Source organism: Bubalus kerabau, chromosome 11 (genome assembly GCF_029407905.1).
Source record: "Bubalus kerabau isolate K-KA32 ecotype Philippines breed swamp buffalo chromosome 11, PCC_UOA_SB_1v2, whole genome shotgun sequence".
Lineage (NCBI taxonomy): Eukaryota > Metazoa > Chordata > Mammalia > Artiodactyla > Bovidae > Bubalus > Bubalus kerabau.
Genome location: NC_073634.1, coordinates 64,656,074 through 64,681,362, shown reverse-complemented (window position 1 = coordinate 64,681,362; position 25,289 = coordinate 64,656,074). Strand labels below are relative to the sequence as shown.

Sequence of the window (25,289 nt, the reverse complement as noted above, 5' to 3'; positions counted from 1 at the left end):
TTTTCAGCAGTGACTTGTGTTTGCAAGATTGATCCAGCCTCTGTGACGTGGATTTGAGACAGTTCACTGTTCACTGGGAACAAGACTGATATACAGCTTCCTTAAAAAAGATGCACACTTAGACTGTACCAGGAGTATCTATAACAAGGGCAAAGATTCTTAAAAGCCAGCTTTGTGGCTTGAAACTGTGTGTGTGCGTGTGTGTGTTTGAAAAGTCTAATAGTATTTGACCTAACCTTTTGCCCTTTTGGGTTCTTTTGGGCTATTTCTTATTGTGACTGAGTTAGTAGTGGTGTGGGAGGATTTAATTTTATTTATCAGAAAAATCTACTCTTATAAAAAAGATTTTTCACATGGGATAAAATACATTAACTTTTTCATCATGGTAATAAACTATAATTTCGTTTTGTTTGCAAGCCTTATATAGCTTCTATAACACTTTGTATAATATTGATTCTTTTAAACTGAAAATCTGTAGTACTCATATATTTTGTCTAGTAAAAAATGGTTTAACATTCCTAATGGAATACTATTTTCCAGAATGGCTAGCTTTCCTTGAAATGTTGTTAATTTACTAATACTGGTCTTTAAAATGCACCAGTATGCATTAATTTTAATGCATTAACTATTAAAGTGACTGTTTTTAATGCATTTATATAAAATTTTGTATGCCTACTTTCTTCATCTTAAGTGTGGTGGGTAGTTTGGCAAAGTCTTCTCAGCTTAAGGATAGTAGCTCCCCATTAATGAGAGCAGAGAGAAACTGTTAGGATGTCATCTTTTCTAATGAAAAGATGTGAAAAATAGACTGAGTATATGGGCCCTACACCTTGAGTAAGAGAGTTACATATTTGTTCATTCTGTCATTAGATATGAGAAATTAAAAACATGAGCACTCCATGTCATTTCTTTACATTAGAGAAGAAGTAGCCTGCTTCCCTCTGGAAAACCCATGGATTTCATTTTCTAGTTCAATATTTTAAATACAGGTATTTAATATTTGATAAAACTGCCATTTATTATTGGAAGGACATTTTAAGAAACTTGTTCATTTCACTTGCCCTCTTGACCATTGTGATAGAATAGTAAACCATTAATACTCAAAACAAACATTAAATTTCAGATAACATACATGATTTACATTATGTGAGGATTGAAAATGGCAGCCTCTTGTTTTAACTCTGTTTTCTTATATAGAAGTTCTGTGTAAATGCCAGGTAGGATGTCAAAATAATGTTTGTGTATTTTAAGGACTTAGCAATTTCATTGTGATATTTCCTTCAAATAAGAAGATAGCTAGTTAAAATAGTGATATTGAGAACTTAAATATAAGAATTTGCACTTTAGAGCGTAAAGTAATTTGTGTTGTCTGTCATTGCCCATTTGGATTTTAAAACAAGGAAATAGTGTAGAGTATTACAATCCTGCTCTTCTTTACAGCTATATCATAATTTAGTTCTTTTAGACTGAAACAGTTTTGGTAGAGAAAAATGGAAATATCATGAAATTATTGACCTTTAGCAAGTTTTCCTGTCTACATTTTAAAAATCCAATTCAATTTATTTAACAGTGAAGGGACAGTGCAAGGAGTTAAATGTTCACCATGAGAGAACAACACTGGTAATTACTTTGATTTCAGTTCCTTTTGATGTGCATTCAGAGGATGAAGAGGTCAATAATATTATGGCCATGCAAATAGAAAAGGGTTCCTTTTGACCATATTAAAAAAAAATAGCAGAGGATTATTAAAGCATTAACCTTGATTTTAATGGCCTTGGTTGAGTGGTGAGATCACAATTTGGATGAGCCTGATTATTTACTAAATACAATACATAAATGCAACGGGTTCTTAACACCCATTGCACTCTGGCATTATCGCATTACTGCCATCCTTTGTTGCCTTGCAGACAGGAATATGAAAGCAATCTGTCATGTAGTGAGACTGGCTCCAGAAGCATTTCTCTGATAAGAAGACCCCCTGCCCTTTGCTAGTGTCTGGTCCAGTAGGCTTAGCCATGCGCTTAATCCCCAGAAAGTGGTTCGATTATTGCTGACCAGCAATGGCAAGATAGTTTTTTTTTTTTTTTTTTTTGCTTCCAAGCTATCAACCTTCCATTAATTCCTTAAGCAGAAATACGGTGCAATCTATATTTCCTTGGCATGTGTCACCCAGATGGTGCTGTGCTTATGTTTTCAAATAACCATGTTCCAAAATAACATAGTTTGAATAATAAATTCTACAAATCCGTCCTAAGAAAGAAAGCATAATTCTCAGAAGCTGCATAAACTTTTACGCATGATGCTGTGGCTTATCCCTTTATGCAGAATTTTTGTATATATGTCTTTAAAGCGATATTTGCCTCAAGTTGTTTTTCCTTTTGTTGTTGTCAGTCACTGTTAACATGTTATGTCTTAAACAGTAGTCCGACACTCTTGGTCAGCAATACTGAACCTGTCATTTAATATAGCTGGTCTTAAAGCCTATGTGTAGGTCGATGCTGTCAAGCAACCATGACTGTACATTTTGGTATTGATTGGGATTGCTATGGCCAATTCCTCCCCAACTCACATTTTTCCTTTTCCTTTCCTCTGCTAAAAATGGGGAGAATTTTGAACATATGTCTTTTTTATGTATGTGTCAAAAGAATTTGGTAAATTCTGACACCTCCTTAAGCACATGTTTAACATGCATATTTACTTGCATTTATCTACATTTACAGATGCTTTAATTTTTGTAATACTTTGAGGATTTTGCCTTTTAAAAATGATCCTTGTCTTTTTTTTTTTTTTAAACCATTAGATTTCCTATTATGAAATCCCTGGCCCAGTAAATAGGACAACACAGCGTCGTCTAGCTATCAATTGTGTTCAAGATAGAGTTGTTTGCTGGTGGCCACTGGTCAGTGATGATGCTTGGCCTTGGACCCCCATTTCTTCTGAGAAGGATAGAGCCAATCTGCTGCTCCTGAGTTATGCTCAAGGAAAGCTGGAGGTAAATCTAAAGTAAATATATACATTTTGTTGAAGAGAAACTAAAATAGGGTTATTAGTTTTCTATTCTGAAATAAGTGTGAATGCTTTTTAAAGTCTATAATTTGTTTTCCAAATATTCAACAAAAGTAAGTACATATGAAATGGGATCCTTTAAAGTATCACATCTGGAGGATCCACAGACAGTTTCAGGACTTGCCCGAATACCATAGTGATTAATAGCACAAGCTTCTGGGTTCAAATCCTAGCTCTGCCACTACCTACCTCTCTGTCCTTGAGCAGATTACTAACCTCCATGTGCTGTGGTTTCATTATTTGAAAAACAGAGTGAATGAAGATATCCAAGTTAATAGATGCATTTAGAGCAATAATGATGTAATACTATTATTACATGTATTAATTAATAATCTCAATTACTATTGTGATTCTTGTCATTATCATAATTAGTGCTGTCATTACTGTTTGCTCATGATTTCATGCCTTTCAAAGCTGTGTTATTAACCACCTTCTTTAAACATCAGTTAGTCAGTTAGCAAACAGTAGTCAGATGCCTGTTTTCTATAAGACTCTGTGGTGCCAAACCATGGCTTGGGGCAAGGATTTGTAAGGAGGGCCTTAGAGGAGCAGCCTTCTCAATCTAGTGTCCTGCCTTGGACACAGACACCAAAAGGATTAATCTAGGAAGTGTATATGAGATCTCACCCTGTCTATTTCTGAAAATGTTCCGTCATCATTCATTATCACGAACCTGTGGATATTTTCATCTTGTATCAGTACTTTGAGTCTGAAATTCTGTTTTCTTAATGTAACTTTAAATTGAAAAAACAACCTCCTCAATGTGGTTTTTCAGTGGGTAAAATGGTATGTTTTGTCTAGGTAAAATTGTATGTTCCTGTATTTTCTCTAAATCCATTATCTTTTAGACTTTAAGAAATATTTTTCAGAATTAGTATTCTGAGATAATGAACAAGTACAAGTTTTCTCTATCCCCCACTTACCTCTTCTGACTTTATAAACTTACAGGCTATCTTTTAAGGCTGAAGAGCCCTTTTTAATTAATTTACCTTTTTCTGGAACTTTTCCAATTTTGTTGTAGTAACTAAGACACTTTTAATGCTCCACGTATGGATTTTGTAAGGATAAAGAAGTGCTTTATTCCTATTCACTTCCTGTTCATGCCTACCATCATATTGACCTTGGATCTAGAAGCTAACTGAATAAAAGACCTAATCAAACTGACTTCATGTAATAAAGCCAACTAGAATTCTTTTAAATGTTCTGTCTTAGAATAAAAGTAAAAAAAAAAAAAAAAAAGCATAAATCAACCTTTAGTTTTACAGTACACAAATTACTTTTATTGAAATGAACTTATTACCTGAAATTAGGACTGTTTGAAAAGGGTATATACATATGGTCCACATACTTCATCTCCCTGTGTCTAGTTTATGGACTCTGTGGTTCAATAAACTTCAGTTTGCCTATTGGTTGGACCATATACTGTGTGACTTGAATTAAGTTTACTCCTGTAAGGTTCAGCCTGCTTTTAACTAATGATACAGTCTTTGGTCTTGGGTAGATCACCTATCCTGACTGTAGTTTTCTAACTTTTAAAATGATGGATTTAAACCATATGGGTCCCAGGCAGCTCAAAAAAAAAAAAGTGCTCATCTGAATTCTGAAGCACAGGTCTGATTTTGCCATTGCCTGTTCAAATGCCTTCATTAGATTTTCAGCTAAACTTAGCTTCCGCACTGAAAAGCACCCCCCTGCCCCGACTGGTTGTGACCTACTGTTCCAGTGTTATTCCTTTATACAAATCAATATTCTAGCCAAATGATGTACTCGCTGCTTCTTTCTCACCTTCTGCCTGTACAAATTTGAAGTAGGAAATGGCAACCCATTCCAGTATTCTTGCCTGGAAAATTCCATGGACAAAAGAGTCTGGCAGGCTATAGTCCATGGGGTTGCAAAGAGTCAGATGCAACTGAGCATGCAAGCAGTGCACACCTGTACAGATTACAGATATTTCTACCTGAAATGCCCTTCCTGGGCTTCCTGGGTAGCTCAGCTGGTAGAGAATCCCCCTGCAATACAGGAGACCCTGGTTCAATCCCTGGGTCGGGAAGTTCCCCTGAAGAAGGGATAGGCTACTCACTCCAATATTCTTGGGCTTCCTTGATGGCTCAGAAAGTAAAGAATCCTCCTGCAATGCAGGAGATCTGGGTTTGATCCTTGGGTTGGGAAGATCCCCTGGAGGGAGGACATGGCAACCCACTCCAGTATTGGGGCTTCCCTAGTGGCTCAGACAGTAAAGAACCAGTCTGCCACGCAGGAGACCTGGGTTCAATCATTGAGTCAGGCAGATCCCCTGGAGAAGGGAATGGCAACCCACTCCAGAATTCTTGCCTGGAGAATTCCATGGATAGAGAAGCCTGGTGGGCTACAGTCCATGGAGTTGCAAAGAAATGGACACGATGGAGCAACTAACACTTTCACTCTCTCTCTCTTCACATCATTCATCAGCTGTTAAGCATGAGCATGGAGTAGCTGTTGTTGTTTAGTCCCTAAGTCCTGTACTACTCTTTTGCAGCCCCATGGACTATAGCTCACCAGGCTCCTCTGTCCATGGGATCTCCCAGGCAGGAATACTGGAGTGGGTTGCCATTTCTCCCTCCAGGGGATCTTCCTATTGCAGGGATCAAACCCATGTCTCCTGCACTGTCAGGTGAATTATTTACCACTGAGTGACCTGGGAAGCCCTGACCATGGAGTAAGCACTGTATTTCATGCCAGAGAATATGAATACAAAGCTTTCCCTGCCTGCAAGGATTTTAGTGTCTACCAGTGAGAGACAAATATGAATACATGTGTGTACACTAAAGTGTTAAAGTACTGTGGATAGAGTATATGTTAGCAGTACAGGAGACAGTGGGAAATGATTGTTTTTACCTAGAGAGATAATAAGGGGGGAACTTTCAAAGAAGATTTACAACTTGCTCAAGGTTGATACGGAGAAGGCAATGGCAACCCACTCCAGTACTCTTGCCTGGAAAATCCCATGGACGGAGGAGCCTGGTGGGCTGCAGTCCATGGGGTTGCTAGGAATCGGACATGACTGAGTGACTTCACTTTCACTTTTCACTTTCATGCATTGGAGAAGGAAATGGCAATCCACTCCGGTGTTTTTGCCTGGAGAATCCCAGGGACAGGGGAGCCTGGTGGGCTGCCGTCTATGGGGTCGCACAGAGTCGGACATGACTGAAGCGATTTAGTGGCCACAGCAGCAGCAGCAAGGTTGGTACACAATTTTACTTTTTTTTAGTTACTATCCTAAGTTTCATATCAAAATTGTACTAGCCTTGTGGAGTGATTTGACTAGCTTTTCTCTTTTCTCCTCTGTGAAACAGTACCAAAAGAAATCATATAATACTTGAATGTTTGGTAAAACACATAAAAGCATCTGGGTGTGCTGTCTTTCAAGGAAGATAGATTTATTTTTTATCACTGATTCCATTTTTCAACGGTTGTTTTTCAGGAATTCTGTTTTTTCCTTGAGTCATTTTCCTTATTTTGTGTTTTTGGAAAATTATCCATCTTGTTTAAGTATTTGAATAGATTTTCATTAGGTTTTATATGATATTTGTACCTGATTTTTACTTATCACCACTGACTGCATGTATTTATCTTAATATATTAAGATTTTGTCAAGTAGCTTCTGTCTTAGATTTGGTTCTTTCAATCTATCAAAATGAAATTGTTGGAAAAATTAATAAAGATTTTTTTTTCAGAACCTCATGTGAACTTCTATATGCAAAAAAATGAATGTCTTTTGGAATAATTGTCTAGGGAAATAATTGTTTCTTTCTGTGTGTATGAAGACAGTCTTTAACCATGAATTGTAGCATATTTTTTAGGAAAACATGAACTAAAACTACTAGTCTATAAAGGTAATATTCAGGCATATATCTTTAAATATTTTTCACTAGCAATCAATAGACTTCTTATGCTAATCTTCAGAATAAGAGATACAATATACTCTTAAACCCTAAAAGTCAGACTACAAAAGTAGCAACTTTATAAAGAAGGAATTTAATCTTTGTATCTATTAGATGACAGAATTTTAAACAATCATTTCTCATCCAAGTTCAATCAGAAAAGACAATAAGCTTTTATTTGGACTGTGGCAAGATCCTAGACTAGTGGTTCCTAGCCTTGGCAACACATTACAGTCACCTACAGAGCTTTTACAAAGGGACCCACCTAGACCAGTTACATCAGAGTCTCCAGAGAGGGAGGCGACATCAGTACTCTTTTACAGGTTCCCTAGGTGATTCTCATGTGCATCCAAGTTGAGAACCACTGCTTTACAACAAACTAAAAAAATTGTTTAAAGCCATCTCTTTTGCATAACAGACCATGGAAAGGATAAAGCCCACATACTGAACCAAATGAGTGTTTTAATAGTAGACTCTAAGTAGAAAATTGGCTTACCAAGCAGCTGGAAAAAAAAAAAACAAAGGAAACATAGAAATAAGCTCTCTGTGACTGAATTATCTGTCTTTCAAAGGAGGAACATTTTTAAATTTATTTTATGGATATTAGAAAACTGCAGGTCTAATTGCATACCACAGAGCTCTAAACAATGGTACATATCTTAATTAGAAACAGAACAAGAGAGATTTTTGTTGTCTAGGAAAAAAAATTGTTTTGAAAAATATACAATAAATAGGATAAAGAAAAACATTTTTATCTATAAAATTCATTTAAAAATAGCTTTCTGTGGTATTTGTGTTTATTATCATACATAACATGGTAGTCCTTTTTATTTAATACAGGACTTCCCTGTAGCTCAAACATAGACAACCTGCCTGCAATGCAGGAGACCAGGGTTTGATCCCTGGTTTGGGAAGATCCCCTGGAGAAGGGAATGGCAATCCACTCCAGTATTCTTGCTTGGAGAATTCTATGGACAGAGAAGCCTGGCAGGCCACTCTAAGAGTTGGACATGACTAAGTGAATAACACACACGTGCTTAAGATCCCCTGGAGTAGGAAATGGCAATCCACTCCAGTATTCTTGCTTGGAGAATTCTATGGACAGAGAAGCCTGGCAGGCTACTCTAAGAGTTGGACATGACTGAGTGAATAACACACACGTGCTTAAGATCCCCTGGAGTAGGAAATGGCAACCCATCCTAGTATTCTTGCCTGGAAAGTTCTATGGACAGAGGAACCCAACAGGCTGCAGTCCATGGGGTCACAAAGAGTTGGACATGATTGAGTGGCTGAGCACACTCTTTATATTTACTTTTGAAAAAAGTAATTACTATCATCCTAGAAATATTTAATTCATTAGCTTTGTCAAAAATGTGATGACAACCCAACTTACTTTTCTCTTACCTTGAGTAGATATTTTAACTTTTCAGCTATAAGCATTCGATAAAGTTTTCTGCTGCTAAGTCACTTCAGTCGTGTCCGACTCTGTGCAACCCCATAGACGGCAGCCCACTAGGCTCCCCTGTCCCTGAGATTCTCCAGGCAAGAACACTGGAGTGGGTTGCCATTTCCTTCTCCAAAGCATGAAACTGAAGTGAAAGTGAAGTCACTCAGCCGTGCCCCACTCTTAGCGACCCCAAGGACTGCAGCCTACTAGGCTCCTCTGTCCATGGGATTTTCCAGGCAAGAGTACTGGAGTGGGGTGCCATTGCCTTCAACGAAAGCTTTCTGAGTATGGCAATAATTTCAAGATATCTTATTCAGAAAAGGACACTTGAATCTGTCTAACAAAATTAATAAAAAACATATTCAGATCAGTTGCTGAGTCATGTCTGACTCTTTGCGACCCCATGAATCGCAGCACGCCAGGCCTCCCTGTCCATCACTAACTCCCGGAGTTCACTGAGACTCACGTCCATCGAGTCAGTGATGCCATCCAGCCATCTCATCCTCTGTCGTCCCCTTCTCCTCCTGCCCCCAATCCCTCCCAGCATCAGAGTCTTTTCCAATGAGTCAACTCTTCGCATGACGTGGCCAAAGTACTGGAGTTTCAGCTTTAGCATCATTCCTTCCAAAGAAATCCCAGGGCTGATCTCCTTCAGAATGGACTGGTTGGATCTCCTTGCAGTCCAAGGGACTCTCAAGAGTCTTCTCCAACACCACAGTTCAAAAGCATCAATTCTTCGGCGCTCAGCCTTCTTCACAGTCCAATTCTCACATCCATACATGACCACAGAAAAAACCATAGCCTTGACTAGACGAACCTTTGTGGGCAAAGTAATGTCTCTGCTTTTGAATATGCTGTCTAGGTTGGTCGTAACGTTCCTTCCAAGGAGTAAGCGTCTTTTAATTTCATGGCTGCAGTAACCATCTGTAGTGATTTTGCAGCCCAGAAAAATAAAGTCTGACACTGTTTCCACTGTTTCCCCCTCTATTTCCCATGAAGTGGTGGGACCGGATGCCATGATCTTCGTTTTCTGAATGTTGAGCTTAAAGCCAACTTTTTCACTCTTTCACTTTCATCAAGAGGCTTTTTAGTTCCTCTTCACTTTCTGCCATAAGGTGGTGTCACCTGCATATCTGAGGTTATTGATATTTCTCCCGGCAATCTTGATTCCAGCTTGTGTTTCTTCCAGTCCAGCGTTTCTCATGATGTACTCTGCATATAAGTTAAATAAACAGGGTGACAATATGCAGCCTTGACATACTCCTTTTCCTATTTGGAAACAGTCTGCTGTTCCATGTCCAGTTCTAACTGTTGCTTCCTGACCTGCATACAAATTTCTCAAGAGGCAGATCAGGTGGTCTGGTATTCCCATCTCTATCAGAATTTTCCACAGTTTATTGTGTGTGATCCACACAGTCAAAGGCTTTGGCATAGTCAATAAAGTAAATATAGATGTTTTTCTGGAACCCTCTTGCTTTTTCTATGATCCAGCAGATGTTGGCAATTTGATCTCTGGTTCCTCTGCCTTTTCTAAAACCAGCTTGAACATCTGGAAGTTCACGGTTCACATATTGCTGAAGCCTGGCATGGAGAATTTTGAGCATTACTTTACTAGCATGTGAGATGAGTGCAACTGTGTGGTAGTTTGAGCATTCTTTGGCATTGCCTTTCTTTGGGATTGGAATGAAAACTGACCTTTTCCAGTCCTATGGCCACTGCTGAGTTTTCCAAATTTGCTGGCATATTGAGTGCAGCACTTTCCCAGCATCATCTTTCAGGATTTGGAATAGCTCAACTGGAATTCCATCACCTCCACTAGCTTTGTTCGTAGTGATGATTTCTAAGGCCCACTTGACTTCACATTCCAGGATGTCTGGCTCTAGGTCAGTGATCACACCATCGTGATTATCTGGGTCGTGAAGATCTTTTTTGTACAGTTCTTCTGTGTATTCTTGCCATCTCTTCTTAATATCTTCTGCTTCTGTTAGGTCCATACCATTTCTGTCCTTTATCGAGCTCATCTTTGCATGAAATGTTCCTTTGGTATCTCTGATTTTCTTGAAGAGATATCTAGTCTTTCCCATTCTGTTGTTTTCCTCTATTTCTTTGCATTGATCGCTGAAGAAGGCTTTCTTATCACTTCTTGGTATTCTTTGAAACTCTGCATTCATATGTTTATGTTTATATCTTTCCTTTTCTCCTTTGCTTTTCGCTTCTCTTCTCTTCACAGCTATTTGTAAGGTCTCCCCAGACAGCCATTTTGCTTTTTTGCATTTCTTTTCTATGGGAATGGTCTTGATCCCTGTCTCCCGTACAATGTCACGAACCTCATTCCATAGTTCATCAGGCACTCTATCTATCAGATCTAGGCCCTTCAATCTATTTCTCACTCCTACTGTATAATCATAAGGGATTTGATTTAGGTCATACCTCAATGGTCTAGTGGTTTTCCCTACTTTCTTCCATTTCAGTCTGAATTTGGCAATAAAGAGTTCATGGTCTGAGCCACAGTCAGCTCCTGGTCTTGTTTTTGCTGACTGTATAGAGCTTCTCCATCTTTGGCTGCAAAGAATATAATCAATCTGATTTCGGCGTTGACTATCTGGTGATGTCCACGTGTAGAGTCTTCTCTTGTGTTGTTGGAAGAGGGTATTTACTACGACCAGTGCATTTTCTTGGCAAAACTCTATTAGTCTTTGCCCTGCTTCATTCCATATTCCAAGGCCAGGAGCTGACTGTGGCTCAGATTATGAACTCCTTATTGCCAACTCAGACTGAAGTTGAAGAAAGTAGGGAAAACCACTAGACCATTCAGGTATGACCTAAATCAAATCCCTTATGATTATACAGTGGGAGTGAGAAATACATTTAAGGAACTAGATCTGATAGATAGACTGCCTGATGATCTATGGACCAAGGTTCATGACATTGTACAGGAGACAGGGATCAAGACCATCCCCATGGAAAAGAAATGCAAAAAAGCAAAATGGCTGTCTGGGGAGGCCTTACAAATAGCTGTGAAAAGAAGAGAAGCAAAAAGCAAAGGAGAAAAGGAAAGATATAAACACCTGAATGCAGAGTTCCAAAGAATAGCAAGGAGAGATAAGAAAGCCTTCCTCAGCAATCACTGCAAAGAAATAGAGGAAAACAACAGAATGGACAAGAGTAGAGATCTCTTCAAGAAAATTAGAGATACCAAGGGAATATTTCATGCAAAGATGAGCTTGATAAAGGACAGAAATGGTATGGACCTAACAGAAGCAGAAGATATTAAGAACAGTGGCACGAATACACAGAATTGTACAAAAAAGATCTTCACGACCAAGATAATCACGATGGTGTGATCACTCACCTAGAGCCGGACATCCTGGAATGTCAAGTCAAGTAGGCCTTTGGAAGCATCACTACATACAAAGCTAGTAGAGGTGATGGAATTCCAGTTGAGCTATTTCAAATCGTGAAAGATGATGCTGTGAAAGTGCTGCACTCAACATGCCGGCAAATTTGGAAAACTCAGCAGTGGCCATAGGACTGGAAAAGGTCAGTTTTCATTCCAATCCCAAAGAAAGGCAATGCCAAAGGATGCTCAAACTACCGCACAATCGCACTCATCTCACACGCTAGTAATGTAATGCTCAAAATTCTCCATGCCAGGCTTCAGCAATACGTGAACCGTGAAATTCCAGATGTTCAAGCTGGTTTTAGAAAAGACAAGGAACCAGAGATCAAATTGCTAGCATCCGCTGGATCATGCAAAAAGCAAGGGAGTTCCAGAAAAATATCTGGTTCTGCTTTATTGACTATGCCAAAGCCTTTGACTGTGTGGATCACACACAATAAACTGGAAAATCCTGAAAGAGATGGGAATACCAGACCACCTGACCTGGCTCTTGAGAAACCTATATGCAGGTCAGGAAGCAACAGTTAGAACTGGACATGGAACAACAGACTGGTTCCAAATAGGAAAAGGAGTACGTCAAGGCTCTATATTGTCACTGTGCTTATTTAACTTATGTGCAGAGTACATCATGAGAATGGTTGGGCTGGAAGAAGCACAAGCTGGAATCAAGATTGCTGAGAGAAATATCAATAACCTCAGATATGCAGATGACAGCACCCTTATGGCAGAAAGTGAATAGGAAGTAAAAAGCCTCTTGATGAAAGTGAAAGAGGAGTGTGAAAAAGTTGGCTAAAGCTCACCATTCAGAAAACGAAGATCATGGCACCTGGTCCCGTCACTTCATGGTAAATAGATGGGCAAACAGTGGAAACAGTGTCAGACTTTACTTTTTGGGGCTCCAAAATCACTGTAGATGGTGACTGCAGCCATCAAATTAAAATACGCTTACTCCTTGGAAGGAACGTTATGACCAACCTAGATAGCATATTCAAAAGCAGAGACGTTACTTTACCAACAAAGGTGCATCTAGTCAAGGCTATGGTTTTTCCAGTGGTCATGTATGGAGGTGAGAGTTGGACTGTGAAGAAAGCTTAGTGCCTAGTAATTGATGCTTTTGAACTGTGGTATTGGAGAAGACTCTTGAGAGTCCCTTGGAGTGCTAAGAGATTCAACCAGTCCATTTGAAGGAGATCAACCCTGGGATTTCTTTGGAAGGAATGATGCTAAAGCTGAAACTCCAGTACTTTGGCCACGTCATGCGAAGAGTTGACTCATTGGAAAAGACTCTGATGCTGGGAGGGATTGGGGGCCGGAGGAGAAGGGGATGACAGAGGATGAGATGGCTGGATGGCATCACCGACTTGATGGGCGTGAGTCTGAGTGAACTCTGGGAGTTGGTGATGGACAGAGAGGCCTGGCGTGCTGGGGTTCATGGGGTCGCTAAGATTTGGACATGACTGAGTGACTGAACTGAACTGAACTGAAAGAAACACCCCTGTAACCACACTGAAGTCAAGAAATAGATTTTCCTAGGCACCAGAAATAGTGCCATGTACTTGACTCTGTTTTAACCTCAACCCTTTCCTAGTCCCCCAGAGTATCCTCTGTTGTGACTTTTACACTTTTTCTCATACGTCACCTGTGTGTGTATCTCACAGAACTTCAGTTTAATATTATCTATTTAAACATGCTAATGTGTCTTTTATTTATTTATTTTTGGCCACACTGGGTCTTTGTTCTGTAGTTGTGGGGAGCAGGAAGTACTCGCTAATTGCAGTGAGGCAGACTTCTCATTGACATGTCTTCTCTAGTTGCAGAGCGTAGGCTCTAGAGCCTGTGGGCTTCAGACAGTTGTCGCACCGACTGGCTCAATAGTTATGGTGCACAGGCTTACTTGCCTTGCAGCATGTGGAATCTTACCAGTCCCGTGTCCTCTGCATTGACAGGTGAATTCTTAACCACTGGACCACGAGGAGAGTCCTAAAACATGTTAATGTGTCTTTGAAATCTCTTTTAGTCTACAGGTTCCTGCTCCACTCTCTTTTTTTATTTTTTTCATTGAAAGTTATCTGTTGAAACTGTAATGTCCCACAGTCTGGATTTTGTTGTTCCCATCATCATGATGTGGTTCAGCATACTTCTTTGTCTTTTGAAAATTCTGCAAGTTAGTGGTCAGTTTTGGCAAGACTATGTGTGAAGGAATGTTTTTTAATTGGAAGGCATATGATGCTAGGTTCTGTTTCTCTCTTTTAGTTGACTCTCTTTTTTTATTTTTAGTAACTATTGCTGCTCAGTGCTTAGGTCCATTAATTCATGGAGGTTGCAAAATGGTGATATCTAATGACATTTTTTAATTAGTTGGGATACTTTTATAATGAGACACTTCTACTCATCTCCTACGTGTTTTCCCAGTAGCTGGATTCATATAGTGTAATCAGTATAAGTGTCTGTTTCTTTTATTTAGTAGTTTTCAAGATTGGATTGGTTCTCTGTCACTCACTGAAGGTAATCAATTAGTTCTTGTTTTTAAATAACATTATTAACTCATGGATTTAGACATATTTGACTTAATGGGTTTCATAAATTGTAATTGTTATCTTTTTGGTAAGTACAGATTTTTTAACTAGAGCAATGGGATTCTCTTCAAGTTGGCTTCTCTTCTTGTCATTACCTTAGTAATCTTGGGTAGCTTCCCTCTGGTATAAAAATATAGTCCATGGTTATCTTGTGAATTTCCTGCTGCAAACATGGAATTCTTGATTTATTCAATAAGGTCGGGTTTCTGAATCACTGAAGAAATGAAAGAGGAAATAAAAAAATTAAATGAGATATTTTTTGAGAGACAAATGAAAAAGAAAGCAAGATTATCCAAAATGTATGGGATGCACCAAAAGCAGTTCTTAGAGGGAAGTTTATAGGGATCACAAGCTTACCTCAGGAAACCAGAAAGATCTAAAGTAAATGACCTAACCCTACGCCTAAAACAACTAGAAAAAGAAAAACAAACAAAACCCCAAATTAGTATAAGGAACGAAATTACAAAGATCAGGACAGAAATCAATGAAATAGAGACTAAAAGCAATAGAAAAAATCAACAGTACTAAAAGCTAGTTCTTTGAAGATATGCAAACCTGATAAACTTTTAGCCAGACACATCAAGAAAAAAAGGGAGAGGGCCCAAATCAAAATCAGAAATGAAAAAGAAGTTATGACAGAAGCACAAAGGATCATAAGAAACTACTGCAAGGAACTACATGCCAATAAACTGGTACAGCCTAGAAGAACTGGACAGATTCTTATAAGAGTACAGTCTTGGAAGACTGAACCAGAAATAGAAAATATGAATACATCAATTACCAATACTGATACTGAATCAGTAGTTTAAAAACTCTCAACAAATAAAAGTCCAGGAACAGATGGCTTCATAGGTGAACTCTACCAAACATTTAAAGAGTTAACACCTATCCTGAAACTATTCTAAAATACTGCAGAGGATGGAACATTTCTGAACTCATTCTATATGGCCACCATCACCCAGATACCAAAACCAAAGATATGAAAAAAATTACAGACCTGTATCACGGAGAAGGCAATGGCACCCTACTCCAGTACTCTTGCTTGGAAAATCCCATGGACAGAGGAGCCTGGTAGGCTGCAATCCATGGGGTCGCTAAGAGTCGGACACGACTGAGCGACTTCACTTTCACTTTTCACTTTCATGCATTGGAGAAGGAAATGGCAACCCACTCCAGTGTTCTTGCATGAAGAATCCCAGGGACGGGGGAGCTTGGTGGGCTGCCATCTATGGGGTCGCACAGAGTCGGACACGACTGAAGTGACTTAGTGTAGCATAGCATCACCAATGAACATAGATACAAAAAATATCAGCAAAATACTAGCAAACTGACTCCAATAATACATTATAAGAACCATATACCTTGATCTAGTGAGATTTATCCCAGGGATACAGAGATTTTTCAGTATATACCAATCTGTGTGATACATTGCATTAACAAATTGAAGAATAAGAACTATATGATTATCTCAGTAGATAAAGTAAAAGATTTTGAGAAAATTCAATATCTGTTTATGATTCAAAAAAAAACTCTTAAGAAAGTAGGTACTAAAGGAACATGTGTGCATGCTCAGTTGTGTCTGACTCTTTGTGACTCCATGGATGGTAGCCCACCTCGCTCCTCTGTCCATAGGATTTTCCCAGGAAGAATAGTTCAGTGGGTTACCATTTCCTTCTCCAATTAAGGGAGCATATCTTATAATAAAGGTCATATATGACAAACAGAGCTAACATCATACTCAGTAGTGAAAATCTGAAAGCATTCCTTTTAGGATCAGGAAAAAGACAAGGATGTCCACTCTTGCCACTTTTATTCAACATAGTTTTGGAAGTCCTACCTATGGCAATCAGAGAAGAAAAAGAAAGAAAAGGAATCCACATTGGAAAAGAAATGTAAAAGTGTCTCTGTTTGCTGTTGACCTGATACTATATAAGAGAATCCTAAAGATGCTACCAGAAAACTATGCTACCAGACTCCTCAATGAATCTAGTCAAGTTGCTGGATACAAAATTAATACAGAAATCTCTTGCATTCCTATACACTGACAACAGAAGTTCACAGAGAGAAATTAAGGAAACAATACCATTTACCATTAAGTGAAAGTCGCTTAGTTGTGTCTGACTCTTGGCAACCCCATGGACTGTAGCCTGTCAGGCTCCTCTGTCCATGGAATTTTCCAGGGCAGAATACTGCAGTGGGTAGCCATTACCTTCTCCAGGGGATCTTCCCAACCCAGGGATTGAACCCAGGTCTCTCACATTGCAAGTGGATTCTTTTCCTTCTGAGCGACCAGGGCTCCAAGTCCAAGAATACTGGAGTGGATAGCCTATCCCTTTTTCAGCAGATCTTCCTGACTCAGGAATTGAACTGGGGTCTCCTGTACTGCAGGCAGATTCTTTACCAGCTGAGCTACCAGGGAAGCCCACCAATGAATCAAAAAGAATAAAATACATAAGGGGGCAAGAGACATGTACTCAGAAAACTATAAGATACTTATGAAAGAAATCAAAGATGACACAAACAGATGTTCTTGGATTGGAAGAATCAATATTGTCAAAATAACTCTACTATAGAAGGCAATCTACAGATTCAATGCAATTCCTATCCAGATTTTTCACAGAATTAGAATAAAACTTTTTTACAATTTGTATGGAAACACAAAAGATCACGAATAGCTAAATCAGTCTTGAGGAAAAAATTGGAGCTGAAGGAATCAGGTGCCCTGACATCAGACTATACTACAAAGCTACAGTAATCAAAACAGTATAGTACTGGCATAAAAACAGATATATGGTTCAGTGGAACCTGATGGAAAGTCCAGAAATAAACCCATGTTTTTATGGTCAGAAAACACGCGACAAAGGAGGCAAGACTACACAATGGAGAAAAGACAGTTTCTTCAATATGTGGTGCTGGGAAAACTGGACAGCTATATCTAAAAGAATAAAATTAGAACATTCTTTAACACCATATACAAGAACAAAATAAAAATGGATAAAAGATCTAGATGTAAGAATAGAAACTGTAAAACTCCTAGAGGAAAACATAGGCAGAACACTTTGACATAATTGCAGTAATATTTTTTGGGGGGGATCTGTCTCCTCGAGTACTGGAAATAAAAGCATGAAAATGGCACCTAATTAAACTTAAAAGCTTTTTCACAGCAAAGGAGACCTTTCACCAGTGGACTGGGAGAAGATATTTGCACACTGTGCTACCAAGGGATTAATTTCCAAAATATGTAGATAGCTCATCCATGCAGTTTAATATAAAAAAAAATCCAACCCAATCAGAAAATGGGCAGAAGTAAATGTTTCTCCAAAGGAGACATACAGATGGCCAATAGGCACTTGAAAAGATGCTCATGTCACTAATTATTCAGTTCGTTAAGTTCAGTCAGTCATGCAGTCGTGTCCGACTCTTTACAACCCCATGAATCGCAGCACGCCAGGCCTCCCTGTCCATCACCAACTCCCAGAGTTCACTCAGACTCACATCCATTGAGTCAGTGATGCCATCCAGCCATCTCATCCTCTGTCATCCCCTTCTCCTCCTGCCCCCAATCCCTCCCAGCATCAGAGTCTTTTCCAATGAGTCAACTCTTCGCATGACGTGGCCAAAGTACTGGAGTTTCAGCTTTAGCATCATTCCTTCCAAAGAAATCCCAGGGCTGATCTCCTTCAAATGGACTGGTTGAATCTCTTAGCACTCCAAGGGACTCTCAAGAGTCTTCTCCAATACCACAGTTCAAAAGCATGAATTCTTTGGCACTCACCTTTCTTCACATTCCAACTCTCACATCCATACATGACCACAGGAAAAACCATAGCCTTGACTAGACGGACCTTTGTTGGCAAAATAATGTCTCTGCTTTTGAATATGCTATCTAGGTTGGTCATAACGTTTCTTCCAAGGAGTAAGCATCTTTTAATTTCATGGCTGCAGTCACCATCTGCAGTGATTTTGGAGCCCCCAAAATAAAGTGTGACACTGTTTCCACTGTTTCCCCATCTATTTCCCATGAAGTGACGGGACCAGACGCCATGATCTTCATTTTCTGAATGTTGAGCTTTAAGCCAAATTTTTCACTCTCCACTTTCACTTTCATCAAGAGGCTCTTTACTTCCTCTTCACTTTCTGCCATAAGGGTGGTGTCATCTGCATATCTGAGGTTATTGATATTTCTCCTGGCAATCTTGATTCCAGTTTGTGCTTCTTCCAGCCCAGAATTTCTCATGATTTACTCTGCACAAAAGTTAAATAAGCAGGGTGACAATATACAACCTTGATGTACTCCTTTTCCTATTTGGAACCAGTCTGTTGTTCCATGTCCAGTTGTAACTGTTGCTTCCTGACCTGAATATAGGTTTCTCAAGAGGCAGGTCAGGTGGTTTGGTATTCCCATCTCTTTCAGAATTTTTCACAGTTTATTGTGATCCACACAGTCAAAGGCTTTGGCATGGTCAAGAAAGCAGAAATAGGTGTTTTTCTGGAACTCTCTTGTTTTTTCCATGATCCAGCGGATGTTGGCAATTTGATCTCTGGTTCCTCTGCCTTTTCTAAAACCAGCTTGAACATCTGGAAATTCACGGTTCACGTATTGCTGAAGCCTGGCTTGGAGAATTTTGAGCATTACTTCACTAGCGTGTGAGATGAGTGCAATTGTGTGGTAGTTTGAGCGTTCTTTGGCATTGACTTTCTTTGTGATTGGAATGAAAACTGACCTTTTCCAGTCCTATGGCCACTGCTGAGTTTTCCAAATTTGCTGGCATATTGAGTGCAGCACTTTCACAGCATCATCTTTCAGGATTTGAAATAGCTCCACTGGAATTCCATCACCTCCACTAGCTTTGTTCATAGTGATGCTTTCTAAGGCCCACTTGACTTTACATTCCAGGATGTCAGGCTCTAGGTGAGTAATCACACCATTGTGATTATCTTGGTTGTAAAGATCTTTTTTGTACAGTTCTTCTGTGTATTCTTGCCCTCTCTTCTTAATATCTTCTGCTTCTGTTGGGTCCATACCATTTCTGTCCTTTATCAAGCCCATCTTTGCATGAAATGTTCCCTTGGTGTCTCTAATTTTCTTGAAGAGATCTCTACTCTTTCCCATTCTGTTGTTTTCCTCTGTTTCTTTGCATTGATCGCTGAGGAAGGCTTTCTTATCTCTTCTTGCTATTCTTTGGAACTCTGCATTCAGATTCTTATATCTTTCCTTTTCTCCTTTGCTTTTCGCTTCTCTTCTTTTCACAGCTATTTGTATGGCCTCCCCAGACAGCCATTTTGCTTTTTTGCACTTCATTTCCATGGGGATGGTCTTGGTCCCTGTCTCCTGTACAATGTCACGAACCTCCGTCCACTAATTATTAGAGAAATGCAAATCAAAACTACAATGAGGTATGACCTCACACCAGTCAGAATGCCCATCATTAAAAAGTCTACAAATAATACATGCTAGAGAGGGTGTGAAGAAAAAGGAACTCTCCTACACTGTTGGTGGGAATATAAGTTGGTACAGCCACTATGGAAAACAGTATGTAAATCTATCAGAAAGCTAAAAGTAGAATTACCTTATGATCCTGATATCCCACGCCTGTGCATATATCCTGAGAAAACTAATTAGAAAAGATACATGTACCCGAGTGTTCATAGCCCCACTGTTTACAATAGCCAAGACATGGAAGCAACCTAAATGTCTATCAACAGATGAATGGAAAACAAGTTGTGGTATATGCATGCGTATATACATACACACACACACACATACATGAACATGAACCTGGGCAAACTCCAGGAGATGGTGAGGGAGAGGGAGGCCTGGGCTGCTGGAATCCATGGGGTCACAAAGAGTCAGACACAACTGGGGGACCTAACAACAACCCTGTTCTCTAGGTCTATATACATTGTTGCAAATGCTTTTCATTCCCTTTTCTGGTTCATGTTCGTTGCATTGGTGATGCCATCCAGCCATCTCATCCTTTGACATCCTCTTCTCCTTCTGCCCTCAATCTTTTCCAGCTACTGGGACTTTTCCAATGAGTCATCTGTTCGCATCAGATGACCAAAATACTGGAGCTTCAGCTTCAGCATTAGTTTTTCCATTGAATATTCAGGGTTGATCTCCCTTAAAACTGACTGGTTTGATCTCCTTGCTATCCAAGGGATTTTCAGGAGTTTTCTCCACAGTTTAAAGGCATCAGGCATCAATTCTTTGGCGTTCTGCCTTCTTTATGGTCCAGTTCTCACAAGAGTATGTAACCACTGGGAAGACCATCAGTTCAGTTCAGTTGCTCAGTCGTGTCCAACTCTTTGTGATCCCATGGACTGCAGCATGCCAGACCTCCCTGTCCATCACCAACTCCTGGAGTTTACCCAGACTCATGTCCATTTGGTCGGTGATGCCATCCAACCATCTCATCCTCTGTCATCCCCTTCTCTTCCCACCTTCAATCTTTCCCAGCATCAGGGCCTTCTCAAATGAGTCAGTTCTTCACACATCAGGTGGCCAAAATATTAGAGTTTCAACTTCAACATAAGTCCTTCCAATGAATATTCAGGACCGATTTCCTTAAGCATGGACTGGTTGGATCTCCTTGCAGTCCAAGGGACTCTCAAGAGTCTTCTCCAGCACCACAGTTCCAAAACATCAATTCTTCAGCGCTCAGCTTTCTTTATAGTCCAACTCTCACTTCCATACATGACTACTGGAAAAACCATAGCCTTAACTAGATGGATCTTTGTTGACAAAGTAATGTCTCTACTTTTTAATATGCTGTCTAGGTTGGTCATAACTTTCCTTCCAAGGAGTAAGCATCTTTTAATTTCATAGCTGTAGTCACCATCTGCAGTGATTGTGGAGCCCCAAAAAATAAAGTCTGTCACTGTTTCCCCATCTGTTTCCCATGAAGTGATGGGACCGGATGCCATGATCTTAGTTTTCTAAATGTTGAGCTTAAAGCCAACCTTTTTACTCTCCTCTTTCACTTTCATCAAGAGGCTTTTTAGTTCTTCTTCACTTTCTGCCATAAGGGTGGTGTCATCTGCATATCTGAAGTTATTGATACTTCTCACAGCAATCTTGATTCCAGCTTGTGCTTCATCTAGCCTAGCATTTCTCATGATTTACTTTGCACGTAAGTTAAATAATCAGGGCGACAATATGCAGCCTTGACGTCCTCCTTTTCCTATTTGGAAGCAGTCTGTTGTTCCATGTCCAGTTCTAACTGTTGCTTCCTGACCTGCATATAGGTTTCTCAAGAGGCAGGTCAGGTGGTCTGGTATTCCCATCTCTTTCAGAATCTTCCACAGTTCATTGTGTGTGATCCACACAGTCAAAGGCTTTGGCATGGTCAAGAAAGCAGAAATAGATGTTTTTCTGGAACTCTCTTGCTTTTTCGATGATCCAGCGGATGTTGGCAATTTGATCTCTGGTTCCTCTGCCTTTTCTAAAACCAGCTTGAACATCTGGAATTTCACGGTTCACGTATTGCTGAGGCCTGGCATGGAGAATTTTGAGCATTACTTTACTAGCATGTGAGATGAGTTCAATTGTGTGGTAGTTTGAGCATTCTTTGGCATTGCCTTTCTTTGGGATTGGAATGAACACTGACCTTTTCCAGTCCTGTGGCCACTGCTGAGTTTTCCAAATTTGCTGGCATATTGAGTGCAGCACTTTCACAGCATCGTCTTTCACGATTTGAAATAGCTCAACTGGAATTCCATCACCTCCACTAGCTTTGTATGTAGTGATGCTTCCAAAGGCCCACTTGATTTCATATTCCAGGATGTCTGGCTCTTGGTGAGTGATCACACCATCGTGATTATTTGGTTCGTGAACATCTTTTTTGTACATTTCTTCTGTGTATTCTTGCCACCTCTTCTTAATATCTTAATATCTTCGGCTTCTATTCACTCTATACCATTTCTGTTCTTTATTGAGCCCATCTTTACATGATATGTTCCCTTGATATCTCTAATTTTCTTGAAGAGATCTAGTCTTTCCCATTCTATTGTTTTCCTCTATTTCTTTGCACTGATCACTGAGGAAGGCTTTCTTATCTCTCCTTGCTATTCTTTGGAACTCTGCATTCAAATGAGTATATCTTTCCTTTTCTCCTTTGCTTTTGGCTTCTCTTCTTTTCACAGCTCTTTGTAAGGATTTCTCAGACAGCCATTTTGCTTTTTTTGCATTTCTTTTTTTGGGGATGGTCTTGATCCCTGTCTCCTAAATAAGTTCCATCCATAGTTCATCAGGCAGTCTATCAGATCTAGTCCCTTAAATCTATTTCTCATTTCCACTCTATAATAAGGTATTTCATTAAAGTCATACCTGAATGGTCTAGTGGTTTTCCCTACTTTCTTCAATTTCAGTCTGAATTTGGCAATAAGGAGTTCATGATCTGAGCCACAGTCAGCTCCCAGTCTTGTTTTTGCTGACTGTATCGAGTTTCTCCATCTTTCGCTGCAAAGAATATAATCAATCTGATTTCAGTGTTGGCCATCTGGTAATGTCCATCTGTAGAGTATTCTCTTGTGTTGTTGGAAGAGGGTGTTTGTTATGACCAATGTGTTCTCTTGGCAAAACTCTGTTAGCCTTATACTGCTTCATTCTATATTCCAAGGCCAAATTTACCTGTTATTCCAGGTATTTCTTGACTTCCTACTTTTGCATTCCAGTCCCCTATAATGAAATGGGGAAGACCATGGCCTTGACTATATGGACCTTTGTTGGCAGAGTGATGTCTCTGTCTAGGTTTGTTATGGCTTTCCTGCCAAGAGGCAGTCGTCTGTGATTTCATGGCTGCAGTTACTGTCCATAGTGATTTTGGAGCCAAGAAGACAAAATATGTCAGTACTTGTACCTTTTCCCCTTCTATCTGCCATGCAGTAATGGGGCTAGATGCCATGATGTTAGTTTTTTAATCTTTAGTCTTAAGTCGGCTTTTTCACTCTCCTTCACCCTCATCAAGAGGCTCTTTAGTTCCTCTTCATTTTCTCCCATTAGAGTGGTATCATTCACATATCTGAGGTTGTTGATATTTCTTCTGCCTATCTTGATCCCAGCTTATAACTCATCCAGCCCAGCGTTTCTCATGATGTACTCAGCATATAGGTTAAACAGACAGGGTGACGGGAGACAGCGCTGTCACACTCCTTTCTCAATCTTAAACCTGTATGCGGGTCAAGAAGCAACAGTTAAAACCCTGTATGGAACAAGTGATTGCTTCAAGATTGAGAGAGTGGAATAAGTCAGAAAAAGACAAATACTCTATATTAACACTTATATGTGAAATCTAGTAAAACAAATTAATATTACAAAACAGAAGCAGACACAGATATAGGGAACAAACTAGTGGTTACTAATGGAGAGAGAGAGAGATGGAGTGGGGGCAACATAGAGGTAGCACATTAAGAGACAGGGAAATACGGCTGTTATCTTACAATAACTTTCAATGGGGTACAATCTATAAAAATATTGCATCAGTATATAATATTGTTAATCAACTATACTTCAAGAGATAAATATAAAGTATTGCTTTTTTTAAAATCAGAATTTGATATTCTGTCTGACCTTGGCTAGCTTTTTAGAAGTATCTGGGATTAGGAGTGGAGGAGAAGAGGGGAGTTATAATGGACTTACACCTTGGGAGGTATAAGACAGACTGAGCCTTTGTGGGTGAAGAGTGTGGATTTCAGGTAAAGGATATGAGAGAAGTTATTGAAAGATAAGCTGAGGCATACTGAAATTTTTCAGAGTTTGAGCAAGTGCCAAACTGAAAGTGGTTAGGAAGACTCTACTAATATGAGACAGGGGAAAGATTGAGAAAGAAAGTACAGAAGCAGAGAAAGGAAATTATTTGATTGGCTATAGTTTAAAGCTTAATTGGCTATTGTAATTGGTTATCCTTGGTATTTTGATTTTGTAACATTGAGGCATTTATAGGTTTAGGTTTTGGTTTGCTTTCATGGGCCAGGATGGCATTAGGGATTCATCAGCTGAATGGCCTCCCTGTTTAACAAATTTCAGAGCTGGGAAAATGCAGCTTTAGTTTGACCTCAGAATACAGTACTGAGAGGACACTGCGGGAGATAATGCTGGGGTTTGCAAGGCAGATCACGTTCCTCCTTTGCTTATGGCTTCTCATCTTGTTTAGAGGGAAAGCCAAAGTCCCTGTAAGGGCCTACAAGCTACTTCACAATCTTCTGCCGCCTCCAATTCCCACTGTTCTTCCTTGCTCCATTTTCTGTGGCCATGTTGCTCTGCCATCGTTTCTTCTTCAAGCCGAGAGTGCTGCCTTGGCATGTTTGCTTCCTCTGCCTGGAGCCCTCTTCTCCAGGTGACTGCATGGCTTCACTTCTTCACTTCTTTCAGGTCAACTTTATGAGAGAGGCCTGTCCTGACTTCTGTTGCCTCCCCTTCCCATTCTTCCGAGTACTTAGGAGGTACACATATAGAATCACTAACATACTCCGTATGTTTGTTTGTGATTTGTTAACCTTATCTTCAGCCATTAGAGCGTATGTTCTCTGAGGATGAGGACCTCACTGCTGTATCCCCACCAGTGCCAGGACCTGTGCCTGGCATGTAGCTCATACTCAAGCATTTATTAGACAAAAAAGAAAAGTGAGAGCAGGAAAGTGAGTGTGAGGGAGGGAAAGAGTTGGATATGGATCTTATATGGTTTTACATACCAGGCAGGGGAATAAAACTTTAATTCATTAGTTGTATGTGTGTTAGTTGCTCAGTCATGTTCCACTCTTTGCGACCCCATGGACTGTAGCCTGCCAGGCTCCTCCGTCCATGGGATTCTCCAGGCAAGAGTACTGGGGTGGGTTGCCATTCTCTTCTCCAGGAGATCTTCCCAATGCAGGGATCAAAC

At 39.7% G+C, this 25,289-nt stretch overlaps 1 protein-coding gene across 1 annotated transcript in view; it reads left to right on the top strand.

Annotated features, from left to right (window-relative positions):
- The window catches only part of WDPCP (WD repeat containing planar cell polarity effector), a 282,688-nt gene that overhangs the window by 148,149 nt on the left and 109,250 nt on the right, over window positions 1–25,289 (top strand). The window contains exon 10 of the mRNA XM_055541743.1: window positions 2,801–2,992. Coding sequence (XP_055397718.1) covers window positions 2,801–2,992 — 192 coding nt within the window. The remainder of the gene's footprint in view (window positions 1–2,800; window positions 2,993–25,289) is intronic.